We start from the raw sequence: 13,622 nt of genomic DNA, 5'->3' as shown, positions 1-13,622 counted from the left end.
ACAGGAACCGGCTTTCACATAAGTCAATCAAGGACTGCCTGCTTATTAAAGTCACATCCATCTCACCCGATATCCACAAGATCGTGTCCGAGGGGAAATGTAACTTTTCCCATTGAGTAAGTAACTTAGTGGCCTATATGACTGTATTTAGTAAATACTAACATTATTGTGAGTGCTTATCCAGGGATATTTAGATCTCAAGCTGACAGTATTTTCTGTTTGTTCTATCTTCACAGGAGCAGGTTATCCCGAGACACCCGATACAGACATTCAGACATCGCTTTTATTTTCTTAAAATTATTGTTTTATGTAGGATGCTACATTTTTGGCCAGTTGCAATTGTAAGTAGGCCTAATTTTAAAAAATCCCTCTTCTATTAGGCCTTATTTTCTTCTTGTGAAAGATGCTGTTTAGCCTCATAATTGGCTGAGGTAGGCTAAGTGATTTTATATAGTGCTGTGCGTCACTTGCATAAGAAGTTAGCTATATTTTCAGCACCAGGCGCTGTTCACCTCCTATTGATTGCACTGTGGTTGCAGCTTTACGTTTCAGCACCACAAAATGGTCCACTGCCTGCTTTATTAGTTGACTGTCTCCTGCATTCTCTCTCCTCATGAATTAAGTTCAAATGTAGCTTTTGCATTATTTAGGTAGGGTAACTTCCTTCTTGGGACATTGCATTTGCGACTTTTTGGATCTCGGGTCCGAGACGTATTAATAATTAATTTGGGGGGCTTTGGGGGACCAAATAATATTGCTGGTGGGCCAGATTTGGCCCGCGGGCCGCCAGTTGGGGAACCATGTTGTAGAGCATGCACCTGCAGGTGCGAGTCACTGATTGGATGTTTGCAGAGAATGAAATGTGTTTTTCACGGTCACGCCAAGGTTCTTTGCACTCTGGGAGGGGGACACCGTGGAGTTGTCAACTGTGATGGAGAGGTCTCGGAGCGGGCAGGCCTTCCCCGGGAGGAAGAGCAGCTCAGTCTCATCGAGGTTGAGCTTGAGGTGGTAGGCCGACATCCAAGCTGAGATATCTGCCAGGCACTCAGAGACGCGTGTCGCCACCTGGGTGTCAGAAGGGGGAAGGAGAAAAGTAAATAATAAATATAAATAATATGCCATTTAGCAGACGCTTTTATCCAAAGCGACTTACAGTCATGCGTGCATACATTTTTTTTGTGTGTATGGGTGGTCCCGGGGATCGAACCCACTACCTTGGCGTTCCAAGCGCCGTGCTCTACCAGCTGAGCTACAGAGGACCACGTAATTGAGTGTCATCCGCATAGCAATGATAGGAGACATCATGTGAGGATATGACAGAGCCGAGTGACTTGGTGTATAAAGGGAAGAGGAGAGGGCCTAGAACGAGCCCTGGGGGACACCAGTAGTGAGAGTACGTGAGAGTATGTGGTGCAGACACAGATCCTCTCCACGTCACTTGGTAGGAGCGGCCTGCCAGGTAGGATGCAATCCAAGAGTGTGCAGAGCCTGAGACACCCAGCCCTGAGAGGGTGGAGAAGAGGATATGATGGTTCACGGTGTCGAAGGCAGCAGATAGATCTAGGAGGATGAGAACAGAGGAGAGCAAGTCAGCTTTGGCAGTGCAGAGAGCCTCCATGACACAGAGAAGAGCAGTCTCGGTTGAGTGACCTGTCGTTATGCCAAACTGGTTAGTGTCAAGAAGATCGTTCTGAGAGTGATAGCGAGAGAGTTGGTCAGAGACAGCACGCTCAAGTGTATAGGAAAGAAAAGAAAGAAGGGATACTGGTCTGTAGTTTTTAATACCAGAGGAGTCGAGTGTTGGTTTCTTGAGGAGGGGAGCGACTCAGGACATTTTAAAGTCAGAGGGTCAGGGATGAGTTGGAGGGAAGTGAGGAATGGGAGAAGGTCTCCAGAGATGGTCTGGAGAAGGGAGGAGGGGATGGGGTTGAGCGAGAAGGTTGTCGGGCGGCCAGACCTCACTAGTTGCAGGATGTCATCTGGAGAGAGATGGGAGAAAGAGGTCAAGGCGTAGGGTAGTTCTGTGTGAGTAGGACCAGTGGACTCAATAGACCTCAATAGATACTCTACAGCACCATATTTATTTAATTTAAACTAGTGTCAGATAGCAGGAAGATAGGATGATGAGACCTCTTTGCACAATTCTCATTTCCCAATACTGTGAGAAGCAGTTTGATGTTTCGCGTAATCAGCAAACGTATCATAAACAACTTCATTTAAAAAAGAAGTACAGTAGCCTATATCATAAGGACTGTGGCATCACCAAAATAAAGAAACCCTAGGTATCTGAGAGTGTCTCGGCTCTATCTAGTTCCCCAGTTGAGTGTAGGTGACAGGCTGTTGTTAGAGACAGGGGCTCAGGTGTCACATCTAGAGGGCAAGGCCCTGTCGACAGACAGACACCGCGACAGGCTGAGAAGGCTGCTTTTCTGTTTTCCTGTCAGACTGTGGTTTCCTCCTCTCTTTATCCTTTTATCTCTCCATGTACCTGACTGTCCTGTAAAAGAGGGACTCATTTCTTCACCGCACCCTCTCTGAAAGCAGACAATACCAACCAAATTCTCAACTTTGTCTATGAGGATGGGAAGGAGGGAGGGAATAATGATGAAAAATAATCACATTTGTCCTAAATTACTTTTCTGTCAATCAGATTGGATTTGGATTTAAAAGACGAAAGCAAACCCCCTGAGCAGATATTGTCTTCAGGTGAACATGTGTCACTGTAGGCTAGGTCTGGTTGTTGTTCCGTTAACTGGCCTCCAATGAAGACCGATTAACCTGGTGGCTCAGTCACATGCCCACAGTCATGTCCTCTCTGCTAACTATATACAGTGCCTTCGGAAAGTATTCGGACCCCTTGACTTTTTCCATTTTGTTGAGTTACAGCCTTATTCTAAAATTGATTGAAAAACAAAAATGTCACATTTACATAAGTATTCAGACCCTTTACTCAGTACTTTGTTGAATAACCTTTTGCAGTGATTACAGCATCGAGTCTTCTTGGGTATGACGCTACAAGCTTGGCACACCTGTATTTGAGGAGTTTCTCCCATTCTTCTCTGCAGATTCTCTCAAGCTCTGTCAGGTTGGATGGGGAGCGTTGTTGCACAGCTATTTTCAGGTCTCTCCAGAGATGTTCGATCAGGTTCAAGTCCAGGCTTTGGCTTGGCCACTCAAGGACATTCAGAGACTTGTCCAGAAGCCACTCCTGTGTTGTCTTGCTGTGTGCTCAGGGTCATTGTCCTTTTGGAAGGTGAACCTTCTGAAGCAGGTTTTCATCAAGCATCTCTCTATACTTTGCTCAGTTCATCTTTGCCTCGATCCTCACTAGCCTCCCAGTCCCTGCCGCTGAATAACATCCCCACAGCATGATGCTGCCACCACCATGCTACACTGTAGAGATGGTGCCGGGTTTCCTCCAGACGTGAAGCTTGGCATTCAGGCCAAAGAGTTCAATCTTGGTTTCATCAGACCAGAGAATCTTGTTTCTCATGGTCTGAGAGTATTTAGGTGCCTTTTGGCTGTCATGTGCCTTTTACTGAAGAGTGACTCTACGATAAAGGTCTGATTGGTGGAGTGCTGCAGAGATGGTTGTCCTTCTGGAAGGTTCTCCCATCTCCACAGAGGAACTCTAAAGCTCTGTCAGAGTGACCTTCGGGCTCTTGGTCACCTCCCTGACCAAGGCCTTTCTCCCACGATTGCTCAGTTTGGCCGGGCGGCCAGCTCTAGGAAGAGTCTTGGTGGTTCCAAACTTCTTCCATTTAAGAATGATGGAGGCCACTGTGTTCTTCGGGACCTTCAATGCTGTAGACATTTTTTGTACCCTTCCCCAGATCTGTGCCTCGACACAATCCTGTCTCAGAGCTCTACGGACAATTCCTTCAACCTCATGGCTTGGTTTTTGCTTTGACTTGCACTGTCAACTGTGTGACCTTATATAGACAGGTGTGTGCCTTTCCAAATCATGTCCAATCAATTGAATTTACCACAGGTGGACTCCAATACAGGTGGACTCCAATCAAGTTGTAGAAACATCTTAAGGATGATCAATGGAAACAGGATGCACCTGAGCTCAACTTCGAGTCTCATAGCAAAGGGTCTGAATACTTATGTAAATATGTATTTATTTTATTTATGTTTTAATTAATTTGCAAAACTTTCTAAAACAACCTGTTTTCCCTTTGTCATTTTGGGGTATTGTGTGTAGATTGCTGAGGATATTTATTTATTTAATCCATTAAAGAATAAGGCTGTAACGTAACAAAATGTGGAAAAAGTCAAGGGGTCTGAATACTTTCCGAAGGCTTAGTATGGCTCACGATAGCTTCGAAACACAACTAAGGATTCTGAGTCAGCCCAATGTCCGCTCAGAATCCTTAGTTGTGGTACGTACGAAGCTTACCATAGCCCTATCCCTGAGCCCCTAGCTGATACTATAGATTAACTACCTTCTATTAATGACTCAGAAAATGTTATTTTAGTAAATTGGAATAGTTCACGCTACATTTGACCACTTTAGATATTGCAGAACAATAAAAGAAAGGTAGCTAGCATTGATAATCACTTGTTGGATTTAAATCAGAAAACATGTATTGCTCTCACTTCCTGCCGCAAGGCATTCTGATCAAGTTTTTAACCGATACAACAGAACATTTCTCAATCACATGAATCAATGAAATACAATTACTATTGTAATTAACTGTAAATAATATCTGTAGATAATCTCAGTGAAATGAACTGTGTATATTTAACTGTAACCATTTAAATAACAAAAGATTTGTACAAATCTCAATCTATTCTTTACATTTTGTTTTCAAAGTGTGTTATTAGGTTTAAGCTTATTGGTCCCAGACTTGTGACCTTACCGTACCCATGGATATATAAAGAAGATTTAAGATTTAGATCTGCTGGGGTGGGCCACTTGGGACGCAGGGCGGAATTTGGCACGCAGCCGTAGTGTTGGTATTATAGAGGTCAGCCTGTAGTCACAATGCAAATTATTCTTAAATCCCACCCTTTCATCAATCTCCACTGACACAGTATTAAAACGACAGTCTATTTTTGGTAACACACACGTAGGCCTACACCATGCCTGTACCATGTCATAATAAGCCTTGTCAGGTAATACAACCATCAACCCAAAAGACAAGGGTAAAACAAACCGCACATTGATACTGTTCAAAGTAGTCTTTGATACAGTAAGGTAGTTTTCACCAGGTCAAATTCCTGATATACAATACCAGTCAAAAGTTTGGACACACCTACTCATTCAAGGGTTTTTCTTTATTTTTACTATTTTCTACATTGTAGAATAATAGTGAAGACATCAAAACTATGAAATAACACATATGGAATCATGTAGTAACCAAAAAGGTGTTAAAAAAAATCAAAATATATTTTATATTTTAGATTCTTCAAACAGCCACACTTTGTCTTGATGATAGCTTTGCACACTCTTGACATTCTATCAACCAGCTTCATGAGGTAGTCACCTAGAATGCATTTCAATTAACAGGTGTGCCTTGTTAAAAGTTAATTTGTGGATTTTCTTTCCATCTTAATGCATTTGAACCAATCAGTTGTGTTGTGACAAGGTAGACCAAGTCCATATTATGGCAAGAACAGCTTAAATACGCTAAGATAAACGACAGTCCATCATTACTTTAAGACATGAAGGTCAGTCAGTCTGGACAATTTCAAAAACGTTGAAAGTTTCTTCAAGTGCAGTCGCAAACACCATCAAGCGCTATGATGAAACTGGCTCTCATGAGGACCGTCACAGGAAAGGAAGACCCAGAGTTACCTCTGCAGCAGAGGATAAGTTCATTAGAGTTACCAGCCTCAGAAATTGCAGCTCAAATAAATGCTTCACAGAGTTCAGGTAACAGACACTGTGTGAATCAGGCCTTGATGGTTGAATTGCTGCAAAGAAACCACTACTAAAGGACACCAATAAAAGAAACTTGCTTGGGCCAAGAAACACGAGCAATGGACATTAGACCAGTGGAAAGCTGTCCCTTGGTCTGGAGTCCAAATTGGAGATTTTTGGTTCCAACCGCCATGTCTTTGTGAGATGCAGAGTAGGTGAACGGATGATCTCCGCATGTGTGGTTCCCACCGTGAAGCATGGAGGAGGAGGTGTGATGGTGCTTTGCTGGTGACACTGTCTGTGATTTATTTAGAATTCAAGGCACACTTAACCAGCATGGCTACCACAGCATTCTGCAGCGATACGCCATCCCATCTGGTTTGCGCTTAGTGGGACTATCATTTGTTTTTCATCAGGACAATGACCCAACACACCTACGGGCTGTGTAAGGGCTATTTGATCAAGAAGGAGAGTGATGGAGTGCTGCATCAGATGACCTGGCCTCCACAATAACCCGACCTCAACCCAATTGAGATGGTTTGGGAAGAGTGAAGGAAAAGCAGCAAACAAGTGCTCAGCATATGTGGGAACTCCTTCACGATTGTTGGAAAAGCATTCCAGGTGAAACTGGTTGAGAGAATGCCACGATTGTGCAAAGCTGTCCTCAAGGCAAAGGGTGGCTATTTTGAAGAATCTCAAATATAAAATATATTTTGATTTGTTTAACAGTTTTTTGGTTACTACATGATTCCATATGTGTTATTTCAGTTTTGATGTCTTCACTATTATTCTACAATGTAGAAAACAGTAAAAATAAAGAAAAACCCTTGAATGAGTAGGTGTGTCCAAACGTTTTGAGAATGACTCAATTATAAATTTTCACAAAGTCTGCTGCCTCAGTTTTTATGATGGCAATTTGCATATACTTCAGAATGTTATGTTATTTTGCCTAAGAACACAGCCATGAATAAAGAATGGTACCAACATATCCTCCGAGAGCAACTTCTCCTAACCATCCAAGAACAGTTTGGTGATGAACAATGCCTTTTCCAGCATGATGGAGCACCTTGCCATAAGGCAAAAGTGATAACTAAGTGGCTCGGGGAACAAAACATCGACATTTTGGGTCCATGGCCAGGAAACTCCCCAGACCTTAATTCCATTGAGAACTTGTGGTCAATCCTCAAGAGGCGGGTGGACAAACAAAAACCCACAAATTCTGATAAACTCCAAGCATTGATTATGCAAGAATGGGCTGCCATCAGTTAGGATGTGGCCCAGAAGTTAATTGACAGCATGCCAGGGCGGATTGCAGAGGTCTTGAAAAAGAAGGGTCAACCCTGCAAATATTGACTCTTTGCATAAACTTAATGTAATTGTCAATAAAAGCCTGACACTTATGGAATGCTTGTAATTATACTTCAGTATACCATAGTAACATCTGACAAAAATATCTAAAAACACTGAAGCAACAAACTTTGTGAAGACCAATACTTGTGTCATTCTCAAAACTTTTGACCACGACTGTACAAGCGACTAAACAGCCTTGTTTGGCCTTGACACTTTATTTTATCACCACTTCATCTCCAAACATTGACCAATTAAAATCATCGCCATAAAACCTACACCGTTTACTAATCAGCTCCAGATTTGTTTTCTACATATGGGAGGGGGGAGAGAACATGCTTGAGCCAGCACATCCAGTGACAGAGAAACACAGACAGAGAGAGAGATACAGAAAGACTGGGAGAGAGCGAGAGCGAGAGAGAAATAGAGAGAGAGAGAGACCGACAGAGAGAGAGAGAGACCAACAGAGAGAGAGAGACCACTAGATATAATGACAAAGAGAGAGAAACCGAGAGAGAGAGAGAGAGAGACCGACAGAGAGAGATTACAGAGAGAGAACGACAGAGAGAGAGAGAGAGACACAGACACACAAAGAGAAGGCATTAGTCTACACGGGACAAAGGAATAGCAAATTGGCCACCAGACATTGTTCAATTATCATGCTATTTTTACCTCGCACGGACCACTAGCTTCACACAGACAGGACGGTAAAATGCAGACACTTGACTTTCGCCTACGGCTGTAAAGATAGACTTGTCAAAGGCTCATTAATAGCAGTGTCTGTGAGCTAGGTAAAGACTGACTGAGCATGGGATGAGTAATGTTCATTATCATGTCAGGAACAGCCCTTTAATGGATCAATCTCCACCATCTCCAGGAGTAATCACTGCTGCTGTACGTAGAAACAGAGAGAACAAACACATTTTTATAATTCTATTGTCTTTCCCTCTGTCCGTTGGGAGTCAGTGCTGTTTGGTCTCTTTTTTTCAACCATCTCTCTGGCTGGGCTCTGAGTCTGAATTCCCTGTGCTGGTGTAATGAGACACACTCCAGAAGGCTGGCTACAGTGAGAGGAGGAAGCAGGCCAGAGGGTGGACAGTAGATACTGTAACTGTACATCATAATTGGGTAAAAATCACATCATCTTGTACATTTTACGAAGGAAATATTTAACAATGTTGACATACAGTAGCAATCCATTCTAAACAATTTAGCTCACTGGCGTTACAATCACTGAGTAAACTAAGCTTTAGTAGTATTAGAAGAAAAATAGCTATGAATGTTTAAAAGGCAGTCAAAAATGTGATTTTCCTGTGTTTTATATATTTCCACACTATGAGGTTGGAATAATACTGTGTAATTGTGAAAATTATGATAATGCCCATTTAGTGTAAGAGCTGTTTGAAAAGACCGCCTGAAATTTCTGCCTGTTTTGGTGGGATGGAGTTTTGGCCTACCTGATGACATCACCAGGTGGTAAATTAGTAAATAGACTAATAACCTCTCTGCCAATAACAGCTAGTTTTCAGTTCTCCCCACTCAGACCACTCCCAGACAGTCTTAGCAAAATTCTTGCTTGAGAAATTGCTCTTTGCTATGGAGTTATTTTTGTTTCGTTTTCACCATTTTAATTGAGAACAATCACAGCAAGGTACTTAATTGTTACCCAGAAATGATTTGATATTGAGATCAAAACGGCTGCATTGGACCTTTAAGAAGTCACTTGCAGAATTTGAGTCGCACAAAAAGCTGTGATTGTACCCAAGTTTGATTACATGCACATCATTTGGTTATTTACACTTTTCTGACAGGCCAGTATTTATGTGACAGAAGGTAATATCAATTAAGTTTCTCAACATTTCTTAGTAGGAAACACTAGGGAAATTAAAATGTAGCGTTCGAAGTGCCAGCTGAGACTTGTAAATTAGCCTTGTGAAGGATTCATGGGACACTTTATAACTCCGGCAGGCTGGCGTCATTTAAAACAGAAGAAACAAACGTCAGCCATGCATGGAGGGGGGAAAAAACCCGGGGGGGAGAGTACGACAACCTTGAAACAACCAAACTACCATCTGCTACTGTTAGCTACTGTTTTCATAGGTACAATTGCTTTGTTTTTATTAATGTAATGTTCAAAACAGTCCTTTCCTTCTGACTGCATTCATATCAAAAGGAGAACAACAGGCTTTGTTTTTGTCGTTGTAACCTAGTCACTTGGAATATTGTGAAATGTGGAATTCGGGCTTGATCCCTCTTATAGCTCAGACACACGGGTAGGATTGTCAAACGTTTGCCTGCCGACAGTACTTAGCACCTCTGAACAGTGTTGGCAGTCAATCTCTGTTGTGATCACACAGCAAAGACCTTGAAGTCGTCAGCCACTCAGCCTTGTTAAAATACTCCAAACCAGAAGCTTAGGTAGTGTTGTTTGGCAATGCATGTCCGTGTGTTGCTTTATGGTCTAGTCAATGTTAGCTAGCTAGCTGCGCTAATCTTGCTATTGTTGTAGAAAGCCGTTGTTAATACTAGCCAGCTAGCTAATAAGCTAGTGCACATTATCAAACCAAACAAAACAATCCTTCTTCCAAGCACAAAACTCCTATGCTAGACATAAAAGATGTAAAGACTTGATCTAAAAAAAAAAGTATGTATTATGCAGCTTTATTGTTAAAGTTAGAACAATTCTGATGGAAAGCGTGGATTAGACTGAAAAAATGCCCTATTCTTTCCTTTCTTTTCAGCTACTCTACAACGTCCATGAACATCCGGTGTTGGTCGGTCCTGAGTGGGGGAGAGGGCTGGTTACGGTAAATGGAAAGAGAGGGGGCTCATGGGTAGGTGTCAGTAAGAGGCAGGAGAGGTGCATTAACTGGAGAGAAAGAGAAGAGAGACAGGGAGAGAGAGTCCAGACTGTTTTTACACTCTTGCTTTGACCACCATGCGACAGAAAGAGAAAGAAAACAGTTATGAGTTGAACATAACAGTAAGCCAGTGGAAGGGAGGACTGTAGCAGGTGACCCAACTGTGGTTTGTGACTACTATGAATTCTCATTGTAGCCAATTGAGTTGCAGTCATTCTGTTACAGATTTTGTTGCCGATTTGCTAACAGAATGAAACATTTTAATCACTTAATAAATCATAAACTAAATTGTTATCAGGAAAAACACTATAACTAATTGGTAGGTCTACCTTTACTTGTTACTTCTATGAACTGTCATTATCCTCCCTTCTCATGAGGGAGAGAAATTAGATAATATCTTAAAGATATGTGGGTTTTGGGTAACAGAATGACAAGACACTAGGCAATAATTCTTAACCTTACAGAAGGCAAATCATTTCTGCAAAACTAAATATAAAAGTTAATGTTAGTTGGCAGGGGTCTTTACTTCAACATTATTGTGTTTTGATGGATTTCTAATACCTTTTAAGACTTTTTCTGCTAGATGTCTTCAAGGACCCCTTTTCCATCTGTTTGACCAGAAATCAAAGCCTTTGCTCATTCCTAATGCCCATACACGTGTAATGGGCGTAACACTGCTTGCTTAGCGAGTACCACCTCATCCTGATTCGGCTCACACAGGACCTCTGCCTTGCTAGCACACGTGACCGCCCACCTGAAGTGTCTTACCAGTTGGCGCCACGCGAAAAGCTAGCAATATGGCGGTTCAGACTGAGGAGTACGTTTCACACATCCCCATGTGCTACATTCACCCCTCAAACTGACTCAACAGCGAACCCAGGACCGAACCCAGGACCTCTGCACTCCAACCAACCTCAACTACAGGAGTCTGATAGACGTGAATGAATTTGAGCAAGTGTTCAGCACTGCTCAGAGAGCCCTCGACTGGGAACTATCGATTTCTCTAGAGCAACGATTATTGCACACCGTTGATTGTGTTATGAAACAGAGAAAGTCCACAGAGAAATCAAAAACCAACGGAAGACGTAATTACATTTCGGAACAATACAGACCAAATTGAACTAAGAAAACAGAAGACGTAACTCAATTTGTTGTCAGTGGGCATCTAGTATATATAATATAGTATACACTGCTCTTTACTGGTCTAGACCACTTTGCTCCAGCTCGTGTTCCTTTCAACAAGGCTACCAAGCAATCTTGATTATTTCTTTAATGAGCCACGGAATTCCCAATAAAAATGTGCATGTTTTTACAAGGACATTCATCCTTTTATCCATTCATCTTTTAAATGGGGAGAAACACCAATAATGGCTCGACATTGTGTTTTTTCAAAGGTTTATTTGGTTTTGATCATTTGAAAGACTTTGCAGAGAGGACATCTTGTATTTCCCAGTAATTCATGGAGAAGCTAGCTAGCTGTAGTCCGGTCTTGATTAGACAAACCCCAGAAGGGTCTAAATCAAGAGTTGCTGACTCAACTGCTGCCTGCTGTCTGGTCAATAATAATGTAGCCTCGATCCAGCCTTCCCCTAGTAAACTGAGTGAATGTGAGATTACAGAGTCTGATGATGCAAGATATAATAATGTTATGTAAAAATAATGTTCTTCACTGGGTAAAAAAACTAACCAATAACGGACTGCATTCATGTCGATACACATCATCCCATGGTAGGTAACCACTGTGGTGTCCTATAACACAATAATAAGCCTAGAAGAGAAACTGCCAAGAAGTGTAAAAAGCTACTGCAGTACAGTGGAAAAACACTTTGGGCTCTTGATGAAATGTGGGGACTGGGGAGCATAACGTCGTAGAAAGTGAAACTTGACAACCCTTTAAATAAATATGTACATGTATTTCCATATTCAGTTTGATAGATTTGTCATTTCGGAGTGGTTCGAGGCATCCTCCAGGATCATCACCATAGAGGCTTGCTGATACATCACAAACCAGACGGTCTGATCTGCCTAGAAATCAGATGACCGATTCTCACAGGAGCCTGTCAACATCACAACACTGTATCCCCTAGCTGCAGCTTGTCACACACACACACACACACACACACACACACACACACAGACACACACAGACACACACAGACACACACAGACAGACACAGACAGACAGACAGACAGACAGACAGACAGACAGACAGACAGACAGACAGACAGACAGACAGACAGACAGACAGACAGACAGACAGACAGACAGACAGACAGACAGACAGACAGACAGACAGACAGACAGACAGACAGACAGACAGACAGACAGACAGACAGACAGACAGACAGACAGACAGACAGACAGACAGACAGACAGACAGACAGACAGACAGACAGACAGACAGACAGACAGACAGACAGACAGACAGACAGACAGACAGACAGACAGACAGACAGACAGACAGACAGACAGACAGACAGACAGACAGACAGACAGACAGACAGACAGACAGACAGACAGACAGACAGACAGACAGACAGACAGACAGACAGACAGACAGACAGACAGACAGACAGACAGACAGACAGACAGACAGACAGACAGACAGACAGACAGACAGACAGACAGACAGACAGACAGACAGACAGACAGACAGACAGACAGACAGACAGACAGACAGACAGACAGACAGACAGACAGACAGACAGAGAGAGAGAGAGAGAGAGAGAGAGAGAGAGAGAGAGAGAATGTCGCATGAAGAAGAGCAGCACCCTGAGGCCTGACCCCTGACCGGATCCTGACCTCAAGACCCTAAGAGACAGTCACATCTTAGCCCCCTTTAAATCCAACAGGATCAGCACAAATATCTTTCCTCAACCTCATATCAAAGTCAGATAGTTATGTCAAAGATTTGGATAACACGGCTATCATTAAAAAAAGAAGCACTCTTCTCCATTGGAGAAGTGTATTAACTTTCGTAAGGGGGATTGTATACCAGGTAGTCCTGGGGGCACCAAATCTTCAGTCATTTTATTTGTGTTTTGAATTGACACAGGAATAAAAATTACCGCAAACATGGTACACTTTCATGCAGTGGCCTCCCCTTCCCTGCCCCCCCCATCTCCCCCAGTTCCCCGTCTCACCTGAGCCTGACCTCCTCCTTCTTCCTCAGCTTCATGTCCCGCTGCACCACCTTCAGCACGTGCTCTGCTTCGTCGTCCGTCAGGCCCGACAGGTCCAGCTTGCGCCCCATCTCTCCTGGGCTCGCCACCGCCACGGGGTGCTGCTGCAGGGGGGCCCTGGGGATCTGGGGGGGTCACTCGGGGGGCCCGGGGCTGGGATGACCCTGCACAGGGGAAGGGGGTAGAGGGGGCTTAGAGACAGAAAAAGAGTAGAGGGACCATATCTATACAGAACAGAAATATAAACTCAACATGTAAAGCGTTGGTCCCATGTTTCATGAGCTGAAATAAAAGATCCCAGAAATGATCAATTTGCATAAAAAGCTTATTTCTCTAACATATTGTGCACAAATGTGTTTACA

General features: G+C 43.0%; 1 protein-coding gene across 1 annotated transcript in view; it reads right to left on the bottom strand.

Moving 5' to 3' along the window:
* The window catches only part of LOC311109024 (rab effector MyRIP-like), a gene marked incomplete at both ends in the record, with an annotated part of 164,821 nt that extends 151,490 nt beyond the window's left edge, over positions 1 to 13,331 (bottom strand). Inside the window, 1 exon segment of the mRNA XM_084151808.1 lies at positions 13,222 to 13,331. Within this exon segment, the coding sequence (XP_084007934.1) occupies positions 13,222 to 13,331 (110 nt within the window).
* Between the last annotated feature and the right edge of the window lie 291 nt (positions 13,332 to 13,622).

This window comes from Coregonus lavaretus (genome assembly GCF_964263955.1).
Source record: "Coregonus lavaretus genome assembly, chromosome: 34".
Lineage (NCBI taxonomy): Eukaryota > Metazoa > Chordata > Actinopteri > Salmoniformes > Salmonidae > Coregonus > Coregonus lavaretus.
Note: the sequence above shows the minus strand (reverse complement) of the source record. Positions and strands in the feature narration are given on the sequence as shown.